This window comes from Anolis sagrei, chromosome 2, assembly GCF_037176765.1.
Source record: "Anolis sagrei isolate rAnoSag1 chromosome 2, rAnoSag1.mat, whole genome shotgun sequence".
NCBI lineage: Eukaryota > Metazoa > Chordata > Lepidosauria > Squamata > Dactyloidae > Anolis > Anolis sagrei.
The window spans coordinates 89541974-89564648 of record NC_090022.1 but is presented as its reverse complement, the minus strand read 5'-3'; the positions used below and the strand labels follow the sequence as shown (position 1 = coordinate 89564648).

General features: G+C 40.9%; 1 protein-coding gene across 2 annotated transcripts in view; it reads left to right on the top strand.

Annotated features, from left to right (window-relative positions):
* The first annotated feature begins 8851 nt into the window (after nucleotides 1-8851).
* SPOCK1 (SPARC (osteonectin), cwcv and kazal like domains proteoglycan 1) overlaps nucleotides 8852-22675 on the top strand; it is a 618789-nt gene continuing 604965 nt past the window's right edge. Inside the window, exons 1-2 of one of the 2 annotated variants that reach the window (XM_067463684.1) lie at nucleotides 8852-9032; nucleotides 9495-9665. In XM_067463684.1, the coding sequence (XP_067319785.1) occupies nucleotides 9495-9665 (171 nt within the window). In that variant the 5' untranslated portion in view covers nucleotides 8852-9032. The remainder of the gene's footprint in view (nucleotides 9033-9494; nucleotides 9666-22675) is intronic. The other variant, XM_060759863.2, reaches the window with a different exon arrangement.

The window sequence follows — 22675 nt, the reverse complement described above, 5'->3', positions numbered from 1 at the left end:
ATCTGATGCCCTTAGAATATTTTGACATGGATAAAATGAGGTCATTATTCCTTCAAATGAGAATTAGGCGCCACACAATGATTTTTTCATTTTGCCCTCAAATTTCTAGTGTTAAAGAGAGGCAGACATTGAAAGCTGTTAACACCTAAAATTCTTATATTTTCTGCACTCTCGCTTCCTAAACAACCTTACCAGACCCTTTTCTAAATGTATTTCTAAATGCTTAAAGTTTTTGGTTACTTTAATGCTAGAAATTTGGTTACTTTAATGCTAGAAGACTGTAATAAAATGTAATTTGGGAGGCAGAATTTCCATTGTGGGGAGGGATAATACCCTATTCCACCCTTTTCAAACATTAGAAACCAAACCAGTAGTAGTCAAAACTCAGGAAGTGATGCAGTAGGTTGCATTTTCAACCTTATGTTGTGTCTCACAATGTAATGCTGATCCTACGTGTATAGTTGTAATAATAATAGCTAGTCCTAGGAACAGCACAGCATATATGAGGATTACTGATATCCCATATTCAGCTGCTTAGGAAAAACGATATGACTACTAGACAAAGCCAAATTTTGAAATTGCCCTTAGAGAGAAGCTTGGTGAACGTGGTTGACAATCCATGACTCAGTGATTAAGTGGTACTGGAAATATGCAAGCTCTTTAACCTACTTTTCATCAACAGCCACTTCCAGAATGAAATCAAATTTCATGAGCTGTTGCACATATACCTAAGGAGAGAGAACTAAATTTGGTTTCCAGGACCATCTCTGATTTGTCCTTGAAGTTTTTCAGATGTTTTGTTGTTATTACTTTATGTTTATATAGACAGTTGGTTTCAAAAGTATATCAACAGTCTTTTCTGGACACACAGGAGCACTTGTTATCATTTGTGAGAAATCTTAGAGAACAAGTGAGGTCCCAGATGAGCAAAAAGTGTCCTTCTCTTTAAAACAAACCAACAAACAAAAGAAATAAATCTGGAAAAGTACTGACCAGTCAGTCTGACTCAATATCAGAAAAAAACCTCCTTCACTGGAGGGTTTTAAGCAGAGTCTGGATGACCATCTTTCAGGAGTGCTTTGATTGAGTGTCCCTACATAACAGGGGTTTAGACTGGATGTCTCTTGTGGTCTCTTCCAGCTTTTTGATTTTAAGGAAGTAATGGTCCTCTTCAGGTCCATAGCCAGGATTTTTTTTTTGGGGGGGGGGGGGGGCTGAGTCTGAGTGAGAGAGGATCTACCCTAGCAAACCTTTTGTATCTTTATCCCAATATCCCCATGAATATGGGATATATTGAGCATGGTGATCAGATCATGATATGAATAAACATAACAGTTTAAATAATGTACCAGTAAGGCTTTCTCGCGGACCACCCTCACGGAACTGCATGGTTCTCTTATATTCTTAGCTGGTCAGGCCTCATCTGAAATAGAATCATAGCATCATAGAATCAAAGAGTTGGAAGAGACCTCATGGGCCATCCAGTCCAACCCCCTGCCAAGAAGCAGGAATATTGCATTCAAATCACCCCTGACAGATGGCTATCCAGCCTCTGTTTAAAAGCTTCTAAAGAAGAAGCCTCCACCACACTCCGGGGCAGTGAGTTCCACTGCTGAACGGCTCTCACAGTCAGGAAGTTCTTCCTCGTGTTCAGATGGAATCTCCTCTCTTGTAGTTTGAAGCCATTGTTCCATCGCGTCCTAGTCTCCAAGGAAGCAGAAAACAAGCTTGCTCCCTCCTCCCTGTGGCTTCCTCTCACATATTTATACATGGCTATCATATCTCCTCTCAGCCTTCTCTTCTTCAGGCTAAACATGCCCAGCTCCTTAAGCCGCTCCTCATAGGGCTTGTTCTCCAGACCCTATATTCAGTTTTGAGGTGCCTTACATTGAGAAGGATATGGACAACCTGTAGCACATTCAGAGAAGAGCAACAAGAATTATAAGACATTTGGACATTTAGGCAGTGTAACGAATATAGGAATATGGAACACTGGGGGCTCCACTGGTTTAGCTGAAGACCCTAACACCAATTGTTTGATTAGACATGGAAAAGTCACACCTTGAAAGTAATTAGAAGGGCTGACTCTGACTACTAAGATTGTCTCTCTGTTATTAGGGCTGTACTGGAGTTTAGGCAGAACTGCGGAAAGTGATCATTGAAGAAAAGAGCGCCCAGAATCCCCAGCTAACATGAAGGATTTTTGGAATTTTATTACACAAAAGTCAATTTTCCAGACTCTGGGTTTATGCTTGTGGAGCATCCTGCCAGTAATCCTCAACCTTAGCTAAGACGAATGGGAGTTGCCATTTAGAAAGACACCAGGTGATATGATCCCCAGCAATGCCATAGTGCTTTTCCAGCTATGCTATGAGCAATTTAAGGAAGGTCTGCTGGAACAAGGAGTTGCAGAATAGCTCTAGATTTTGTACTTTCTCTTGCAAGAGACTCATGCAGTGCTATGTTCCAAGCACTAACATTAGAAACTGTTACCGCACCAGTTAATTGTAAATACATTATTAAATCTGCAAACATGTCTGCTTGGTGGTGTTGTCATTTAATGGTTACGGCAATAAACAGCTGTGATGTACTGCAGCTGCTGAAGGATGTGAATCACTGTCAAAGATTAAACCTAGATCTCACATTTAGTAGGATCAAAGAGGATTAGAAGCATTTCGAATATGGAATTATGCCATAATTGGGTAAATGGAAATGCATCTATCTTGTGCAAATATTATCCATGTTACAATGTTTGGAATACACAAGTGGCATTTCAGGCAATTTTTTTCTTCCTCCAGGTTTGACTCTAGTAAAGGCTTTTGGCTGCTTGATATAGCTAGCTAGCTACTAGGTATATAGAACAGTAGATGGTTGAATCTGTGGCGGGTTCTGACATTTTCTCAGTTTCAGTACCCTTCGCTATTTCTTTTTGTCCCTCAATTATTATTATTTTTTTTTAAAAAAATCTCACTCTAACCCATTCTTTCCTAGGATTTTGTCTGAATAATGCCATTGATCTCGTCTTAGCCCCACTTACACTGACCATTTAATGCAGTTTCAAACCAGTATTGAAGAAAGTAGTTTCACTGTAGATGATTACAGAGTAAATCCTGGAACTGGTTTGCGGTCCGGATGATAACACAAATCACAGAGCACTTATGTGCATTTTGTTTTGTGTGCTTTTGTGGTAGTTCATTCAAAGATAATTTTGAAATGCATTAAATGGGGCCACAGTGTTACTCACATCTGTTTTATTAGGAGCACCACAAGTATACAGCTGAAAATTTTTTGAATGAGGATGTTGGAGGATATGTGTCCATCCAAATATGACCAAACTTGATCTAGGAAAGCATTAACAATGTAACCCTGAAAGTGTTAACAACAGGATTTTTCGTAATTTTGGTGCTTTTCAAGTACAGTACAACCTCTTTATCTGCAGGGGATACATTCCAAGAGCCCTGTGGATATCTGAAACCATGGATAATGCCAACTCTATATGCCAACCCACTGCCCCCGGTGGCACAGTGGGTTAAAGCGCTGCTGCTGAGCTTGTTGACCAAAAGATTGCAGGTTCGATTCCGGGGAGTGACGTGAGCTTCCACTGTCAGCCCTAGCTTCTGCCAACCTAGCAGTTCGAAAACATGCAAATGTGAGTAGATCAATAGGTACCACTCCGGTGGGAATGTAACGGTGCTCCATGCAGTCATGCCAGCCACATGACTTTGGAGGTGTCTATGGACAACGCCGGCTCTTCAGCTTAGAAATGGAGATGAGCACCACACCCCAGAGTCAGACATGACTGGACTTAATGTCAGGGGACTACCTTTACCTTATATGTTGACAGTATGTGGACCAGGACCATGCCATAGAATCACATTGGTGGACTAGCGAGCTCCACAAACATTTCTGGGCAATGATATTATTTTGGAGCATGAATATGATGAGCCAAATCTATGGATAAGGGGTTATACTATACTATAACACATGTTGGAGCTAACCCTTTAACTCTCTTTCACAAAGAAGGATCTAGTAAAGACAGTTCTAGAGATAAGCAAAAACCTTCAAGCTACATGGGCAAACAATAATACACAGAAGCCATTTATCTATTCACTGACCTATATAACAATACCAATCCCAGATTTTACATCCAGTTTAAGGCAGATAGATGAGTTTTCATACTCTTTCATCTAGTCAATATTCCACATCATACATTGTTCACTTGCAGCACAATACTTATTTGTTGATGTGTAAACCACTTTGAGTCCCCCTAGGGATGAGAAAAGCGGTATATAAATGCTGTAAATAAATAATAATAATTTTCCACAAAGGTCCCTTCCACACAGCTGCGCAAAATCCACATTGAACTGGATTATATGGCAGTGTGGACTCAGATAACCCAGTTCAATGCAGATATTGTGCATTATCTGCATTGATATTCTGGGTTATATGGCTGTATGGCAAGAATATCAAACCAGTCCATACTACAGGACATAAAGCTCGACTGCTCACTGAAGGGAGTGGTGGGAAGGATATTAAAGGCAAAGATAAAATACTTTGGCCACATAATGAGAAGACAGGATAGCTTGGAGAAGACAATGAAGATGGGGGAAAATGGAAGGAAAAGGGAAGAGGGGCCGACCAAGGGGAAAATGGATGGATGGTATCCTTCAAGTGACTAGCTTGACCTTGAAAGAGCTGGGGGCGGCTACAGACAACAGGAAGCTCTGGTATGGGCTGGTCCATAGGGTCAGAAATTACTGAACGAATAAACAACAAATGGCTGTATCGAAGGGCCCTTAGAAATAAACCCGACTGTGTCCCTACTCCCTAGTAAAACAGAAAAGAAGGGGCAATGTGTATCTGCACTATACATTTACATCAGTCAAAGCACATTAACTCTTAAATCTCCATTCTATGAAATCCTGAAATTTGTAGGTTGGTAAAATACTTAGGCCCCCTCTGCACTGCCACATAAAATTCAGATTATCTGCTTTGAACTGGACTATATGGCAGTGTAGACTCAAATAATCCAGGTCAAAGCGGATAAGGTGAGATCAGTGCAGGTAGCATAGATCCAGCCTTAGACTTCTCAGTAGCAGAGAGTGAAATCATTTTGCCTTTGTGTGCCCTGTTGGGAGTTGCAGTCCCAAAGTGTCAAAAAGTTGACTTGATTCCCAGCCCTGATTTACACCAATGAATTAAGTGCCTTGATTTAAATGAATCCAGTTTGCTAGCTGCTCACCTTTTGTATGAGTTCACAGTGTCCCACCAGGAAACACTATTCTTTATGAATCACCCTAAGAATCCGCTCTAGAAGAACAGGGATTTGGAAGTGTTAGAAGAACAAAATCCTCTTTGGCAGCTCCCTTTGAAAATACTAAAAGGTCACGTATTTGTGCTCCACACACAGGATGCACTGATATGGATCTAGGACCAACTGATGTGTGCCATATTAAAGTAGGGCAAGATGGTGATTCATGGCTAACTGCTGGGCAAGGCTTTCTGTATCTTTTAATACACAGAACTTAAAATACCTGTCCATCTCTTTGCCATTGTACCTGATGTCTGAACCAAGATAAAACACAGGGCCAAATTAAAACCTTTAAAGACCCCAAGCGTGCAAAATTTTGGCACCCCTATCTACATCAAAATATCAACAATAATAAATTGTAAAATGCATTTTTAGTTTTTGAAATAACGCCAAACTTACAGTAAGATGTATTGTTGAAGGTTTTCATGGCCGGAATCACTGGCTTGCCACAGATGCAGGTGAAATGTCAGGAGAGAATGCTTCTAGAACATGGCCATAAAACCCGAAAAACCTATAACAACCCAGTTACAGTAAGATGTCAAATAATGATTATTTTTGATACTTCGATTTGATTTGAAAGGTTTTCTCCTGTTGTTGTTGTTGTTGTTTTTGTTGTTGTTGTTGTTGTTGTTGTTATCAAGGGACCTTCCACACAGCCCTATAACCCAGGATATCAAGGCAGAAAATCCCACAATATCTGCTTTGAACTTGATTATCTGAGTCCACACTGCCATATATCCCAGTTCAAAGTAGGAAATGTGGGATTTTATTCGGTTGTGTGGAAGAGGCCCAAGTCTTTCATTGTGGGAGCCCCATATTTTGGAATATGGTTCAACTGTAATCCTAGCAATGGACAATTTCTATGGTACCCCCCTATCCTTGATGACCATGTTTCATTTGCTTAATGGTTAACCCAACACTGAAAAAACACTATTTTTAGACCTTACAAGAAATGCAATTTATTGTCAAAGGCTTTCAGGGTAGGAATCGCTGGGTTGCTGTAAGTTTCTCAGGCTGTATGGCTATGTTTCAGAAGCATTCTCTCCTGACATTTTGCCTGCATCTATGGCAGGCATCCTCATCTCACAACCTCTGAGGATGCCTGCCATAGATGTGGGTGAAATGTCAGGAAAGAATGCTTCTGGAACATGGCCATACAGCCTGAAAAACTTACAGCAATCCACTCAAATGCCTTCACTTTGTTGATCTTTTCTCCCAGGATGCATTTCTGTCTCTGTCTATGAAACAAACCATCAATCTCTGTTTGCATTCTCTGCAATTTAGGAACCGATTTCAACAACCTGGATACTTAACACACCTGCTTGGGTTTATATAGCAACTTTTCTACAAAAGATTCTGGCCCCCTGCCAAACAACTGGATTATTTGCTGTATATTTTCTACTTTAAAAAGAAAAATAACCCACACTAGAATGTATAAGCCTCTGTTTATGAAATGGCTGAACTACAACTCTCGAGACCAGGGTTTCAGCCATGAAAACCCACTGGATGATGCTTGCCAAGTTACACTTCCAGGCTCTGCGATACGTTTGTTTTAGAGCCCCACAAGTCAGAAAGGCCTTGAAGGCACGCAACAGCAAATCCATGAGTGTATTGATTATTTAGAATGAATGCCATTTGACACCCCTTGGACTGCCATTGCTCAATGCCATGATACTGAAAGTTGTAGTTTTACAAGCTCTTCGGCCTTTTTTGTCAAAAGGTGCTGGTACCACACCAAAGTAAAACTCCCAAGAGCATTGGGGCATGGCAATTTAAAGGGCGTCAAAGTGCATTCGCCTACAGTGGAGATGTACCGTATATTGCGGGAAGATGTACCACTGTAAGTTGGAGGTTAGCTCCACAACGGCCCCATCTACATGGCCATTTCATGCTTGGAGCCGCCTTAGATAATCAGTATAGAATCATATAATGTGGTTTAGTGAGTTTTAAAGGCTATTTTAAGTGCATTTATTATATTTTGATCTGTTTTTAACACACTGGACTATTTTTTTTAAAAAAAGTTTGTATTGTGCTTTGTAAACTTTGACTAAAGTGTGGGGTTATGTTGTCGAAGACTTTCATGGTTGGAAACACTGGGTTGCTGTGAGTTTTCCAGGCTGTATAGCCATGTTCCAGAAGCATTCCCTCCTGATGTTTCAACCACCTCTATGGCAGGCATCCTCAGCAGTTGTGAGGTCTGTTGAAAACCAGACAAATGGGTTTTATATATCTATGGAATAATGTCCAGGGTGAAAGAAAGAACTCTTGTCTGTTGGAGGTAAGTGTGAATCCTGCAATTGATCACCTTGATTAGAATTGAAAAGTGTGGGATTGTTAACCACATTGAATGCCCATGGCAAGAAAGGCAGGGTATAAATAAATTTAATAATAATAATAATAATAATAATAATAAGGTCAAGGATTCCCCTGACATGAAGTCTAATCATGTCCAACTCTGGGGGTTGGTGCTCATCTTTATTTCTAAGCCAAAGAGCTGGCAGTGTCTATTATAGACACCTCCAAGGTAATGTGGCCAGCATGACTGCATGGAGCATTGGTACCTTACTGCTGAAGTGGTACTGATTGATTTATTCACATTGGCATGTTTCCAAACTGCTAGGTTGGCAGAAACTGAGTGTAACAGAATGAGCTCACCCCACTGTCCGGATCTGAACCTCTGACTTTTCTGTTAGCACCAAGGGGCCCAATAATAATAATAATCTGTTAGTGCCAAGGGGCCCAATAATAATAATAATAATAATAATAATAATAATAATAAATCCTTTGATTCACTCCCACACAGTTGGATCATCAAGTGCCTAGACACCATTGGGATTTGTAAAAACGTTGCCACTTTTATTGAAAATATGATGAAGTACTGGAAAACTGAACTGTTAGAAATGAAAACTATGGACTTGTCAACATTAGGAGAGGAATCTTCCAGGGAGACTCATTGTCCCCACTGCTTTTCATCATTGTCTTGATCCCTCTGTCAACAATCTTACAAAAAACAAACCTCGGCTATCAAATGTCTAAGAAATCTCACAAAAGTTCACATCTGCTGTACATGGATGACCTGAAGCTGTATGGGAAAACCCAAACTGAAATCCAGTCTCTGACTAACACTGTACGAATCTTTAGCACTGATATCAACATGGAGTTTGGTTTGGAGAAATGTTGGGAATGGTGGGAGTGGAAGTTCAAAACACCTCGAGGGCCGAAGTTTGCCCATGCCTGGTCTAACATAGAAGGCAGCTTCAAACTGTATCATGTGGCACTGTAGATGGAGAAAGTTGTGGTGCGCCGTAGGGTTAAAAGGAGCACCAGCCCTGAGTCCCTGAAAGGATGGAAAGACGTGTTTCCGGGGGGGGGGAGAGAGAGAGAGAAACCCACCCCCCCCCCCGCCCCACCCCTCAAGAGCCCCCAGGCGCCGCTTGCAATGCTTGCTTGTGTGCTTCCTCGGCGGCGGCGGCGATTCCCCCCAGGAGCCGGCAGGTGGCGCCAGATCTCTCCTCTTCCCGCCGCAGCGCGGTGATGCTCTGCTTCTAGGACGGCGCGGCTCGGCAGCGCGGCACTTGGGCGAGCGCACACAAAGCGGCTGGGCGAAGCCTTGGCGGGGCTCTGGATCTCTCCCTCCGACCCGAAGCCAGGGCGGGGGATTGGAGGTGTCGGAAGGAAGGAAGGGACCGACGTTGGCAGCAGCCCGGCCCCGGGGCCCAAGGTGAGCGGAGCTGGACCGTTCCTGGCCGGCAAAGTTGCCGCCTGCTTCCCTTCTTGGCTGGAAGGGGCTGGTGTCGCATCCGCGCCCGAGCCTCGTTGATCTCCTTCCAGCCCGGGATGGTGGCTTCCCAAAGGCTGGAAAAGAGTCGAGAAGAGGGGAGGGAAGGGGTTCCCCAGGTCAGTCAAGGATGTGGGGAGAACCCGTAGCTGTAGCTCTCAAACTTTCCAAGGAACCAATCCATCCTTCTCCCTTCAATGAGGGCTCTTGCAGTTTGGTCCTTCAATGGGAAGCTAAGGACAAGCTCAGCTAGTCTCTCCCAAATCACTGTCAGGTTGGTTACCCCACTTTTATTTTTGCAGGACAGATACTTGTCCCTTGGATAGTTGTTGTGATTGTTGGTCCAGGGCAGAGCTGTGTCTCTTCTCCCTCCTGCATCTCACTCCTGCTTTCCCTCTCTTGTAGATGCCTAGGATATTGGCCTTCGTCCTCTGGTGTTTCCTGCAAGTGGAAGGCAGGCACCCCGAGATTGCCCCCGCCAGGACCAGCAGCCACGGCAGTTTCTTGGACAATGACAAATGGCTGAGCACCGTTTCCCAATATGACAAAGATAAATACTGGAACAAGTTCAGAGACGTAAGTACGCCTGCCTGCCTGTGTCTTTTTCCTCATGCTGCTTCTGAGGATTTTTGCCCTCTGGGCTGGAGTGGCAGAGAGCAGAGCCGGCTGCATTTGAGCAATGAATGGTACACAGGGGTGTCCGTGCTTTCGAACCGGAAGGAGACCGTTTCCTTTCCAAAATCAGCAATATTTCAGGCACCATCACATTATGCATATGTTTAGCTCGTGGTTTGTGCTCTTGGTCTCTCGTTTTCCTTGAGGGCATAACTTTCAGAGAACTTGGTGTGCTTCAAAAGGTTTGTGATAGTGAAATGCGACCTGTGGAGAGGAACATAGGCAGCTGTTTACTCACATGTGCCACAGGGTGGTATAACACTAAAGCTTTCAGTGGCATGCAAGTGGCAGGAGACCACAGCAGGCAGTTCTGTTGCATCCATTCTGTTCTTTAGAATATTTATCACCATGTCAGATTAAATTTTATTGAGATATATCTCAGTTGTGGTTAAGCTACTAAGCTGCAGAACTTGCTGACTGGAAGGTTGGCAGTTTGAATCTGCAGGATGGGGTGAGCTCCCATTGCTAGCCCCAGGTCCTGCCAAACTAGCCGTTCAAAAACATGCAAATGTGAGTAGATCAATAGGTACCACTTTGGCAGGAAGATAAGCAGTACTCCATGCAGTCATGTTGGCCACATGACCTAGGAGGCATCTACGGACAATGCCGGCTCTTCAGCTTAGAAATGGAGATGAGCACCACTACCCAGAGTCAGACATGACTAGACTTAATGTCAAGGGGAAACCTTTACCTTTATGTCTCAGCTCTGTAGATTGGGCTGTGAGACAACTGGGTGCATGTGGCATGAAGTGGCATGCAAGGAATGAACTACGTAAGTCAAACTCAGACAAAATGTGTACTTTTGAATGATTCCTCCTTGTGGTAAACCACCCCAAGATCAGCACTATGTAGGGCAGGGTTGGATTGTTGCTGTTACAGAGGCTTCGAGGCTCAGCAAGCCTTAGAACCCAGCAGAGGAAATAGTCTGGTGAGCCATTCTGGTATCCCACCCCCTGCTGTTTTGTCTTGTGTCGTACAGCAAGGACATTCTGCTGGGTGGATCGTGGGAAGAGGGAAGGAGAGGAATAATCGCACCATGTAACATTTTCAAAACAAGGCTGTGCCTCAGTATGTATGTTCTCTATATATACAACATAATATAAGGCCTTGAATGAGCAAGGGAAGGGAGAGGTAAAGGCCTGGCATTAAAATGAAGATGGCATCTCCATGCCTGTAATGTTTACAGTCTGTGGCTTCAGTGCACGTTTTCCATCTGAGTCTTGCAGAATCCCATTCTACAGTGATATTTATCTAGCTTCATTATATGATTTAAATAAATGATGAAGTTAACTATACATTGCATAAGCAATCATGGTACCTAAGTAGGAGGTGGTCTGATTCACCCGCCAATTCTCATCAAAGAGGGACTGATTGCCATGGTCAGAATTTAATAGCAATCATGCTGTTTTGAGCCTGGGAAGTTTAAATTACAGCCTCAATTATTCAGCAAAACAAAGGGCAGAATTCATGAATACTGTACCTTGTGGCTGCGGGTTCCTCCAAGCCACTGCCTGGTGATGTTTAGAAAGTTCAAGCAGACTCATATGTCATTAGAACAGAGATGTGTGTTGCGCAGTTTGATATGTTTTAAGTACATCTGCTTAAGTACATATGCATAAGTATTATCTGCTTTGAACTGGAGTAAATGGCAATGTAGACCCAGATAACCCAGTTCGAAGCAGAGAATGTGCATTATCTGTCTGGATCATGTGATTTGATGTGTTTTGTTACATTTTTTCTTGAATGTTTGCCAATTTTTGTTGTATACCACCCTGAGTCCCTTTGGGAGATAGGGCAGGATAGAAATAAATTAATATTATTGTTGTTGTTATTATTTCTTTGGCGTTTTTCTCTTAAAATGAATTAAAATGTTTGAAAATGAAAGTAAGTTCAAACAGGCAATGAAGTATAATCTCTGACTAGATAGTGGCATCAAGAGAAGCTTTTTAAAGAACTGCAAGGAAAAGAGGTCTCAGGCTCCTTCCACACAGCTGAATAAAAAAACCCTTTTTTTTGCTTTGAACTGGACTATATGGCAATGTGGACTTAGATAATCCAGTTCAAAGCAGATATTGTGGGATTTTCTGCCTTTTATTCCAGGTTATATGACTGTGTGGAAGGGCCCTCATGAAGGTTGCAAAGGAGTTGTATGCTGTACCTCCTCATTACAAACTTTTTTAGTACTACCACCTTGCAAAGCCTATGGTTACTAACTGGCAGGCTTCACCTCCTTCCCACCATTGAAGATAATCTGATATATTCCTGACCCTTTAAGAGAGCCCTTATGCACAGGTGAACCTTTTCATGGTATGAAACTAAATAATGAATGGTAGCTTGAACTGCAATGATTGGTAAATAACAAAAGGAATAGCAATAAAAATAATTTCAAAAATTGGCAGCCTTTTTTTTAGTCATCACCAGGATGCTAATAAGAAATATATGGTTGGTAATTGAAATCAGTTTGACTTTTGGTAACCACTTGAATGAAAGGTCACTAAGAGACTCTGTTATTAACAGCCTTGCTCAGATATTTCAAACTCAGACTGGGGTTTCCTTGACTGAATCAATCCACCTGTGATGTGGTTTTTGCCTTCACTTTTCCTAACATTGTCATCTTTAGTGACAAGTAATGTTGTTCCATTATGTATTATAGCCTCAGTTTAGTCTTTTTGGATTCTAGGGAAAGTCCAGGCTTCATTTGCTCTAGAACTCATTTGGCTGACTTTTTGGCAGCTCATAGTATCTATAGAATTCTAGCACTGCATTCAGGTCTAATCATGGTCTGTCACATTTTTTTCACTTTCCAGCTTTCACTACCATACATGGAAACTGGAAGTATTGTGGCATAAATGAGCATTATGTTGATATTCAGTGTTATATCGTTGCATTTGATTTTTCAGATCTTGTGTAAATGGCCTCTCTCTCTCTCTTTCTCTCTCAGTTTTCTATTTATTTCCATAGATTTTTTGGAATAGATCCCTTTGCCCTTGCACATAAGTTGCTGATCAGTTGTTACCTTTTTATTTATTATTTATTTACTCAATTTCTACCCTGCCCATATCAGCCTGACACTCCTACCTGTCTTTAAGCCTCTGATGTTTCTCTTTTCATCTAATGAGGATTCACCTTATTTTAGGCTGCATCTAGTGTTAGTTTGTGTATGTGTGTGTGTTCTCCAGCTTCCAGCATCTCCTGCTTTGTTCAAGACTTCTTCTGGTACCCCGTCAATTAGGCTTAGTAGTCCAAAACTGTTTGTCATGTGGACTTCAAAGTCTGCAGGGATGTCCATTGGGCTGTATTTGTGCACTATGCTTAATGTAGTTTCTTAATTTGTTCAATTTTCCTACTTAGCTTTAATTTTGGAAATCTACTATTTATGGTCTGTGCCTGAGTGTCTCCCTTTGCTTATTTGTTTTTCAGAGAAGATGGGACTTTTGTATCTTTTTATGTTTTTCTATATAGTCTATGTGGTTTCTATATCAGCCATTTGGTGACATCCAAAGGGTCCTCTCTTTGCTGGAAGAATGGGTTTTAGTGAATAAAGAATTGGCATGCATCCGATAACAGATACCAGAGAGAAGACAGATAATGTATTATAGGTTGACATTATATTCCTTTAGCATATATAATGATGGTATCAGGTTTACAAGCAAGTCCATAGCAATTACTAGCCACCCCCACATGAATGATGCATCCATCTAGATTATAAATGTTTCACTACCCACTCCTCTCATGGCATTTTTTTTTAAATTTAGGTGGGCATGCAAGGTGGAATTTAAGAGGGCATGCAAGGTGGAATGCATTTGATGGAATTTCATAGGCTTCACTGCAGTTCTAGTAGACCAGAATGCCATTTTTGGCACAATCAAGATTTGTAGGAGGTATCCCAATGGTATTCTTGAGATGAGAATGAAGCTATATTTTTGTGCATTACTGTTGTGTGTCGTCAGGTCATTTTTGACTTCTGGTAACCCCATAATTGGGTTTTCTTGAAAATATTTGTTCAAAGGGGGTTTACTGTTGCCTTTCTATGAGGCAGAGAGAATATGATTTGTCCAGAGTTATCCAGTGGCTAAGAGGATTTGAACTCTGGTCACCTAGAGTCCTAGTCCAACATTGAAACCATTACATTATTCTTCGCTGCTACCCACTTCGACCGCTAATTGTGTGCTTTTGTTTGGATCACAGTAATTAAGCAGATTGGTGCTTGTTTAACTATACAACATTATGAGCAAAACCCAGCCTTGCAACTTCATGGATTCCCCCCCCCCCCCCAAACACACACACTTGTTTTTGCAGCTTTTGACACCTTCAGATTCCTCCCCACTGCCCTTTTTCTGCCCAGGAAACATCTCTCCAGTTGCAGGAATCAGGCTTTTAAGTATCATAGGTTATAAATTATCTTCCTTCTCTCATGCACAATATTTTAAATTGTTCTTAAAAATACATTTTTTAAAGCTAGAAGCAGACTTCTGGCTACTTTTTTCACACTCTCATAAGACCTGCAGAGGAGACTTCCATCCCAAAGTCTATTTCATTTCCCTGATCATGCTATAGAAGTGCATAGTTCTAAAACAGTGTATTGAAATATTGGTGAGGTGCTCTGGTATCCAGTAACCGGTATTTTTATATTCAGCATTATATATATCAGATACTCTTTATTTTGTTTGTTGGCTTTGTGCAAATAGTTAGACTCAGCTACTATTTCACATTTCTATTGGATCTGACTGGTTGTTGTTGTTGTTATTGTCCTCATCCCTGGAGTGGCACATTATTTGTTTGGAACGAGAAAAGATATCAGAGGAAATATTGTGACATGAGTATTACCTTGAGCAATTTCCATTCATTTCAAGAGCCTTGCACACCAAGCATGCCTGGTAGATTGTTCCCCAGAATCATAGAAGATTGCTCACTAGTCATCATCCTTTTCTGTGAACAGAAGTGCACCTTTTCAAATTCTGCATGATGTGTGTCTTTGAAGGGATATCTTGAGAATGCCTCATTTTAGCAATAGTGCGCTTGAAAAGATTTTTTTTCTAAAGAAGACGTAGAAAAACTTAATAGTGTTGAGATAAAATGATCCTATGTGCCCTACATTCTAACACTCAATAATAATTTAAATAAACACATGTGATTTCTTTTTGCAATATATTGGTAAAGCCCAGAAACCGAGAGACTTCAGGTGGTGTTCCTCAAGTGTTATCTGTTCAAATAAAGAAATAAGAGTGTTAGATTCCTTCTGTAATTAGTATGGCCACATTGATTCAAATTGAGGAGAGCAATTCATGGAGGGAAATCTACTTTCAATTACCCAAAGAAAGCACCATTATAATTATTTTTTAGATTGATTTCATAGTGGACTGTGAAATTTAATATGCACCACAGTAAAACTATTTTGTGATTTTTGGAAAGAAAGGTGGTTTAGAAATTTCATCATAAGTAAAAGGCAAATGTTACTCAAATGTATGCAAGTAGAATCAGGATAACTGCAGTGTCTCACACCAGGAGTCACTCCTGACACGACAAAAAAAAAAAAACCCATCTCAGGACAAAATATTGCCTTGCTGATATATTTATTTTTGGAGTTGTACTCTAAAACATAAACTCTAGTCAAAATAAAATAAAATGATGGTACTGTTCCATTATCTGGGTGGAGGCCACCAGGGGGCACTAGAGAGTGAAGAGTGTAGGGATGGTGGAAAGAGGAAAACCATTTCCCATGTCCCTCTCATGGAAACAATCATCGTTTATGATATGGGAAGTGGGGAGGGGAAATAACCAGTGAAAAAGGGGGAAATTGTTTTCCTCCTTCAACTCCCACCCTGTAAAATAGACTATTCTTACTTCTCTTGCTCTCCGTAGTGGCCTCCACCTGGATAATTGAACAGTACCAAAATGATAAAGCACTGTGTAGCTCTGTTTTGGAGAAAATGAAGTGAAAGGTAAATTGATGGCTGCAACTCTGAACTACATGGGAACATATTTTCCCTTTGGGAACTGGCTAACTATCAATTTATATTGTTCATAAGGCTGTAGCCTTTAGCTTAGATAACATTATTGTGATTCCCCTATATCCTGTCAGAAATATTGCAACATTATAAATCTCACTATCTGTCTTAATCTAATTAAGATAGAACTATTGTAAATAATACCATGGTTTATAAAATATCAATGATAGGTGTTGTGTTCATAATGCCATCCGTTGCTGGAAAATTGTATCATGTTGCTGTTGCGCTACTTCAAGCCATTTGTGATTTCTAGCAACCCTTAGCCGAACCTATAATGGTATTCTTGGAAATATTTGTTCAAATGGGGGTTTGCCTTCCTTTGGGGGTGAGAGTTTGACTTGTTTCCAGGCCTGAGTCGGGAGTTGAACAGCAATCTCCAACGCTCAGATAACTTTATCACACTGGATCTCATCAGTACAAATAAGATTTCAGAAGAGGAAAAAGAGAGGAAAATACTGGGAGAAGACAGGAGAAGAACTTTTCACAGCTGGGTCTTGAAGTAAAAATCAAAATATTTTAAATAAGCCATCATTACTTGCCATGGACTTTAATATTTATGAAGCAAGTTAGCTATCTTACTTTTTTAGAGGTGTAACTTTTTGTCCTATTAATATGTAATGGGAATGTGCTAAAGTATAGCTGTAAATTTTTCCTTCAGCAACTTTTTTCAAGGAACTTAAAGCAACTATATATTATATACTTTGTCTTTTAAAAGCATAAAACAGTTGTGATTCAAACAAAGGTTTGAATAACTTCTTCGCTTCACACAATAGTGTCAGCCAAAATCCTGACCATTTTGGGGGCTACTCAACTGTGCATTTTTATGCTAGTAGAGAACCAGTATGGTGTAGTTGTGGTTTGAACATTTGGCTATGACACTGTAGAGCAGTGGTTCCCAACCTGTGGTCCATGGACCACTAGTGGTCTGCAAGAACAAAAATATGGTCTGCGGCCTCACCATTACTACACTGTTGCCTGAAACCCACGTGGCAACAAAAGTGACTGGTCTCGCGAAACCCTCTTATAGTGCCGAGGCATCTGAGATGTCAGGAGGGGAGAGGCTGACTACCCACAAAAGATCACTACTACCACATCAGCTCTAGATTATTAAATATGGTTTTCTGTGGGCGAGTAGATGGCGACTACTGGGTGGCATACGCTCTGTATCAGAAACTAGAGCTGATATGTTCTATCCAATGAAATATTCTGAATCAGCACCCCAAATAACCAAACTGAATTTAAAGTTGACCAGGCACTGATTTGTAACCCTTTTGGTGCTAATGTTGGAGAGTGGTTCCAGATCATGTGGTCCCTGGTAAAAAACAAAACAAAAACAAAAACATTGGGAACCATTCCTGTAGAGTAATTATCAAATTTGACTCCCTTCTCAGCCCTGGAAATCCACTGAGTTTCCTTGTCACACTCTCACAGCAAGACACTTTCTCTCAGCCTCAGAGAAAGGCAAAGCCAATTCCCCTGTGACAAATCTTGGCAGAAAAACCTAGCCTTAGGGCTGTCCTTAGTTGGCAGTGCTGCTTTGGTATGCTGCTAATTGATGTACAACGCTGAAATCAGCATTAACCAATTTGGGAGCCTGAAGTCTGTTTGTGCTAGAGGTGTGCATTCTCAACAAGTCGATTTCTACACTTGGCCCATTCCTGTTGCAGTCATCCCTTCACATTTGCGATTTTGATTATTCATGGATTTGATTTAAAATGTCTTCTCGAGAAATCTCCAAATTGTTCAGTATGACTCTATTATCAACTTCCTCTTGTCATGCCGGGGGTCCTAGAGATTCCTAGATAGCTGTTCCCTTAGGTGAAAAAAAATAGCAATGTCTTTATTACCCTTTTTCACTTTCACAGGGGCCTTGTACTCCTAACCCCAATGAATATGGAGGGCTGACTCTATTTTGCATTTGCATGCTCCAGTGGAAGCACTTGGATCCAACAAAGGCAATATTGGCCAAAAAAAAAAAAACCCTCTCCCTCCCTATAGTGAAGTCTTTTTGGATAAAAAGATCCAGTAGGTGTGTCTCATGCTCGACCTAGCACCCAAAACCCTTCACTTTAGCATGGTAGTATTTCTTGGTAAAATGCCACCACTACTCCTCGGATAGATTAGTGGGGTTGTGTCTTGGGATATGGAAAAACACAGTGATTTACTGAAAGAAAAGTAAAAAAAAAATTAAAACCTCTCAGCTGATCAGGTGCCTTCAGCTAGGAGCGAATGAATTATTTTTTTTTCTCATCAGATCAGAATTGAGACATCACCTATTCTACTGTCAAATATATTTGACATGAAAATAAGAGCAACTCATAGGAAATCTAATTGCCTTTCTGAATTTATTTCTTTAACAGGAATAAGAATAGGATTCGATGTCTGATTTGCATTCATAAATCAATATTTGATAAGACAATTTAGGGTAATGGATTTTAATCTCAGACATACACATCCCCCAGTCTATGTCACAGTTAGGAGCCAATAAAATGCTTTTAAAATGTATCTCAACTACTTAAAATCAAGAAATGAGTAAATGCAAAGACTTTTCCCCCTGCCTCAATTTTATCTACTTTTGTAGGAATAGTTGGACCTGCATTGCAGCCTTTTAAGTAAAGTAGTTTCTAAAATTATTTCAAAAACATGAATATAGTTTTCACACACACACACACCTCTTTTGACTTGTAACCTATTCTGTCATTAATATACTTCTCTCGTTGTGCATTTCCACCAAGTACATTACTAACAGGCATGACTAATAATGGTTGTATTCATAAAATGCCATTAAGACAGTTTTTATGGAATAGGGTATTAAATTGTTTTGAGATTCCTTTTGTTGTAATACCTTACTAATGCTCACATGGGCACCAGCAAAATACCATAAAAGCCATCTTAAATAAAGCTTTAGTAGGATTGCTTCTTCTATTCAGTATTATCAGTCTATAGGTCCGACATGTTCTATATGCAGAACACTGTAAATCAAGCTTGGAAATCTGAAAAGGCAGCAACTGAGAGTAACAAACATTATCCTTGAACAAAAACAAATACAAAGTGAGACTGAGAAGAGAAAAAAACAGAGTATTGGATTCTAACACTGTTGTTGTTGCCTCCGTTGTTATCTGTAGTTATACCTTTCCTTATTCCCAGTATCATCCCAATGTGCAGCAGCTTCATTTCACAAATGAAGTCAGGGTATTATTATTATTATTATTATTATTATTATTATTATTATTATTTGATATACAACAAGATTAGTACACAGCAAACAAGATCACTATACTGGCTTTTGTATTTGATCACATGTTGGACACTTCCCAAGTGTCTAGGACTGTGTGATATATTGGCGAATAATGACTGCAGATCCAAGTAGGATGGCTTTTGCAGCTGACAGATGGTAATTTTGTCACCACCAATTGTTTTAAAGTGCAGGCCAATGTCTTTAGGTATTATTATTATTATTATTATTATTATTATTATTATTCAAACTCTAAAATCTAGGACGAAATTACAGCCATCCAGGGACATTCCCCTGGAAAACTGTCAATTTTTAATGACTCCAGTGACAAAATGAAATCATGGACAAATGCTATGTCAAAGTATAAAGTCAGCTGGGTTTAAGACCCCCATGAAAGTGGAAAACTGCAAATAAAATGGGTTGTTGTAGGTTTTTTCAGACTATATGGCCATGTTCTAGAGGCATTATCCCCTGACATTTCGCCTGCATCTATGGCAAGCATCCTCAGAGGTAGTATGGTGAAAATTCAACCATTTTTCAATAGCTGGACACTGAACAATGGAATCATCTGCGTGAACCTCCAGGAGAGCCCTGAAGACACCTGTAACAATACTGTAGAAAAATAACTGGATGCTTGTTTTTCTCCTCCCATTTCTTACTGATCAGGAAATGGCTTTATGTCCCACCCTGGTCTTTCCACAGATATATAAACCCATTTTTCTAGTTCCAACAGACCTCACTACCTCTGAGGATGCTTGCCATAGATGCAGGCGAAACGTCAGGAGAGATTGCCTCTAGAACCTGGCCATATAGCCCAAAAAAACCTACAACAACCCAGTGATTTCGGCCATGAAAGCCTTCGACAATGCAAATAAAATATTTGGGGTTTTTTTTAAAAAAAGAGGGAACATCTTCCCATGAAACTCTAGGTTCTCTAGCACAGCTCTATAGTCAGTGTCCAACATAAAGTTGCACTGAAGAGTTTAGAAATTCTTAGAATATTTTAATCAAATCCACAAAAGTCAAATAGCAAATGTGGAAGGTCTGCTGTATTCCTAGAACTTAGTTAGAATCTCTTACTCTACCATGATGACTTCAGGTAGATCAGGAAATCAGTGCTTTGTGTGACCAGACAAAAACAAATAGCTAAAAGCGTAGTATTTAAACTTTAGTGACAATTTGTGTTGAGCCATAAAGCTAGGACCTACCTTTTCTCAAACCTTTTGTAAGGACTCATATATATAGGTTCTCATAGCTTTCGTTGTAGCTATTGATGGAAAAAAATATGGAAATAACTCACAGATATGAAAACACCATTGGTCTTAAATGGGTCTGCAGTCTGTTAGATAAGGTTTGAACCTGATTAAATCATAATAACACATTAATTCAAGTAGGTGCCATACAAAAAGGTGGAAAAGCTTGGATGGGTAGAGGGTTTTGTATGTGGATTTAGACCTCGGAAAAAATATAATATACTCAGTTCTTGTGGGTCTTTTCGGGCTATATGGCCATGTTCTAGAGGCATTTCTCCTGACGTTTCGCCTGCATCTATGGCAAGCATCCTCAGAGGTCTGCTGGAGCTGGGATAAAGGGGTTTATATATCTGTGGAATGACCAGGGTGAGACAAAAGGCTTTTGTAAGTTGGGCTAGGTGTGAATCTTTTCAACTGACCACCTTGATTAGCATACAATGGGCTGACAGTGCCTGGAGCAAACTCTTCTTGAAAGGTGATTAGATGTCCCTGCCTGTTTTTCTCTCTGCTGTTTTAATTTTAGAATTTTTTAATACTGGTAGCCAGATTTTGTTCATTTTCATGGTTTCTTCCTTTCTGTTGAAATTGTCCACATGTTTGTGGATTTCAATGGCTTCTCTGTGTAGTCTGACATGGTGGTTGTGAGAGTGGTCCAGCATTTTTGTGTTCTCAAATAAAATGCTGTGTCCAGGTTGGTTCATCAGGTGCTCTGCTATGGCTGACTTCTCTGGTTGAAGTAGTCTGCAGTGCCTTTCATGTTCCTGGATTCTTGTTTGGGCGCTGCGTTTGGTGGTCCCTATGTAGACTTGTCTACAGCTGCATGGTATACGGTAGACTCCTGCAGAGGTGAGAGGATCCCTCTTGTCCTTTGCTGAACGTAGCATTTGTTGGATTTTCCTGGTGGGTTTGTAGATTGTTTGTATGTTGTGTTTCCTCATCAGCTTCCCTATGCGATCAGTGGTTCCCTTGATGTATGGCAGGAACACTTTTCCTCTGGGTGGATCTTCATCTTTACTCTTGTGGCTTGTTCTTGGTCTTGCAGCTCTTCTGATGTCTGAGGTGGAGTATCCATTGGCCTGTAGAGCCCAGTTGAGGTGGTTCAGTTCATTTTGGAGGAGGTGGGGTTCACAGATTCTTTTTGCACGGTCTGCCAAGGCTTTAATGGTGCTTCTTTTTTGACTTGGGTGATGGTTGGAGTTTTTATGTAGATATCTATCTGTGTGTGTGGGTTTTCTGTAAACGGTGTGACCCAATTGTTGATCAGGTTTGCGGATGACTAGGACATCTAGAAAAGGCAGTCTTCCTTCCTTTTCTTTTTCCATGGTGAACTGGATGTTAGGGTGGATGCTGTTAAGATGTTCCAGGAACCTGTTGAGTTCTTCATCTCCATGGCTCCAAATGGTGAAAGTGTCATCCACATATCTGAACCATACAGTGGGCTTTTTGGTTGCTGTTTCAAGAGCTTGTTTTTCAAATTGTTCCATGTAGAAGTTAGCTATGACTGGGCTGAGAGGGCTCCCCATAGCTACTCCATCTTTCTGTTCGTAGAATTCATTGTCCCACTGAAAATAGCTGGTGGTGAGGCAATGGTGAAACAGCGCCGTGATGTCTTCTGGGTTCCTCCACCTCAGGCCAATGGATACTCCACCTCAGACATCAGAAGAGCTGCAAGACCAAGAACAAGCCACAAGAGTAAAGATGAAGATCCACCCAGAGGAAAAGTGTTCCTGCCATACATCAAGGGAACCACTGATCGCATAGGGAAGCTGATGAGGAAACACAACATACAAACAATCTACAAACCCACCAGGAAAATCCAACAAATGCTACGTTCAGCAAAGGACAAGAGGGATCCTCTCACCTCTGCAGGAGTCTACCGTATACCATGCAGCTGTGGACAAGTCTACATAGGGACCACCAAACGCAGCGCCCAAACAAGAATCCAGGAACATGAAAGGCACTGCAGACTACTTCAACCAGAGAAGTCAGCCATAGCAGAGCACCTGATGAACCAACCTGGACACAGCATTTTATTTGAGAACACAAAAATGCTGGACCACTCTCACAACCACCATGTCAGACTACACAGAGAAGCCATTGAAATCCACAAACATGTGGACAATTTCAACAGAAAGGAAGAAACCATGAAAATGAACAAAATCTGGCTACCAGTATTAAAAATTCTAAAATTAAAACAGCAGAGAGAAAAACAGGCAGGGACATCTAATCACCTTTCAAGAAGAGTTTGCTCCAGGCACTGTCAGCCCATTGTATGCTAATCAAGGTGGTCAGTTGAAAAGATTCACACCTAGCCCAACTTACAAAAGCCTTTTGTCTCACCCTGGTCATTCCACAGATATATAAACCCCTTTATCCCAGCTCCAGCAGACCTCTGAGGATGCTTGCCATAGATGC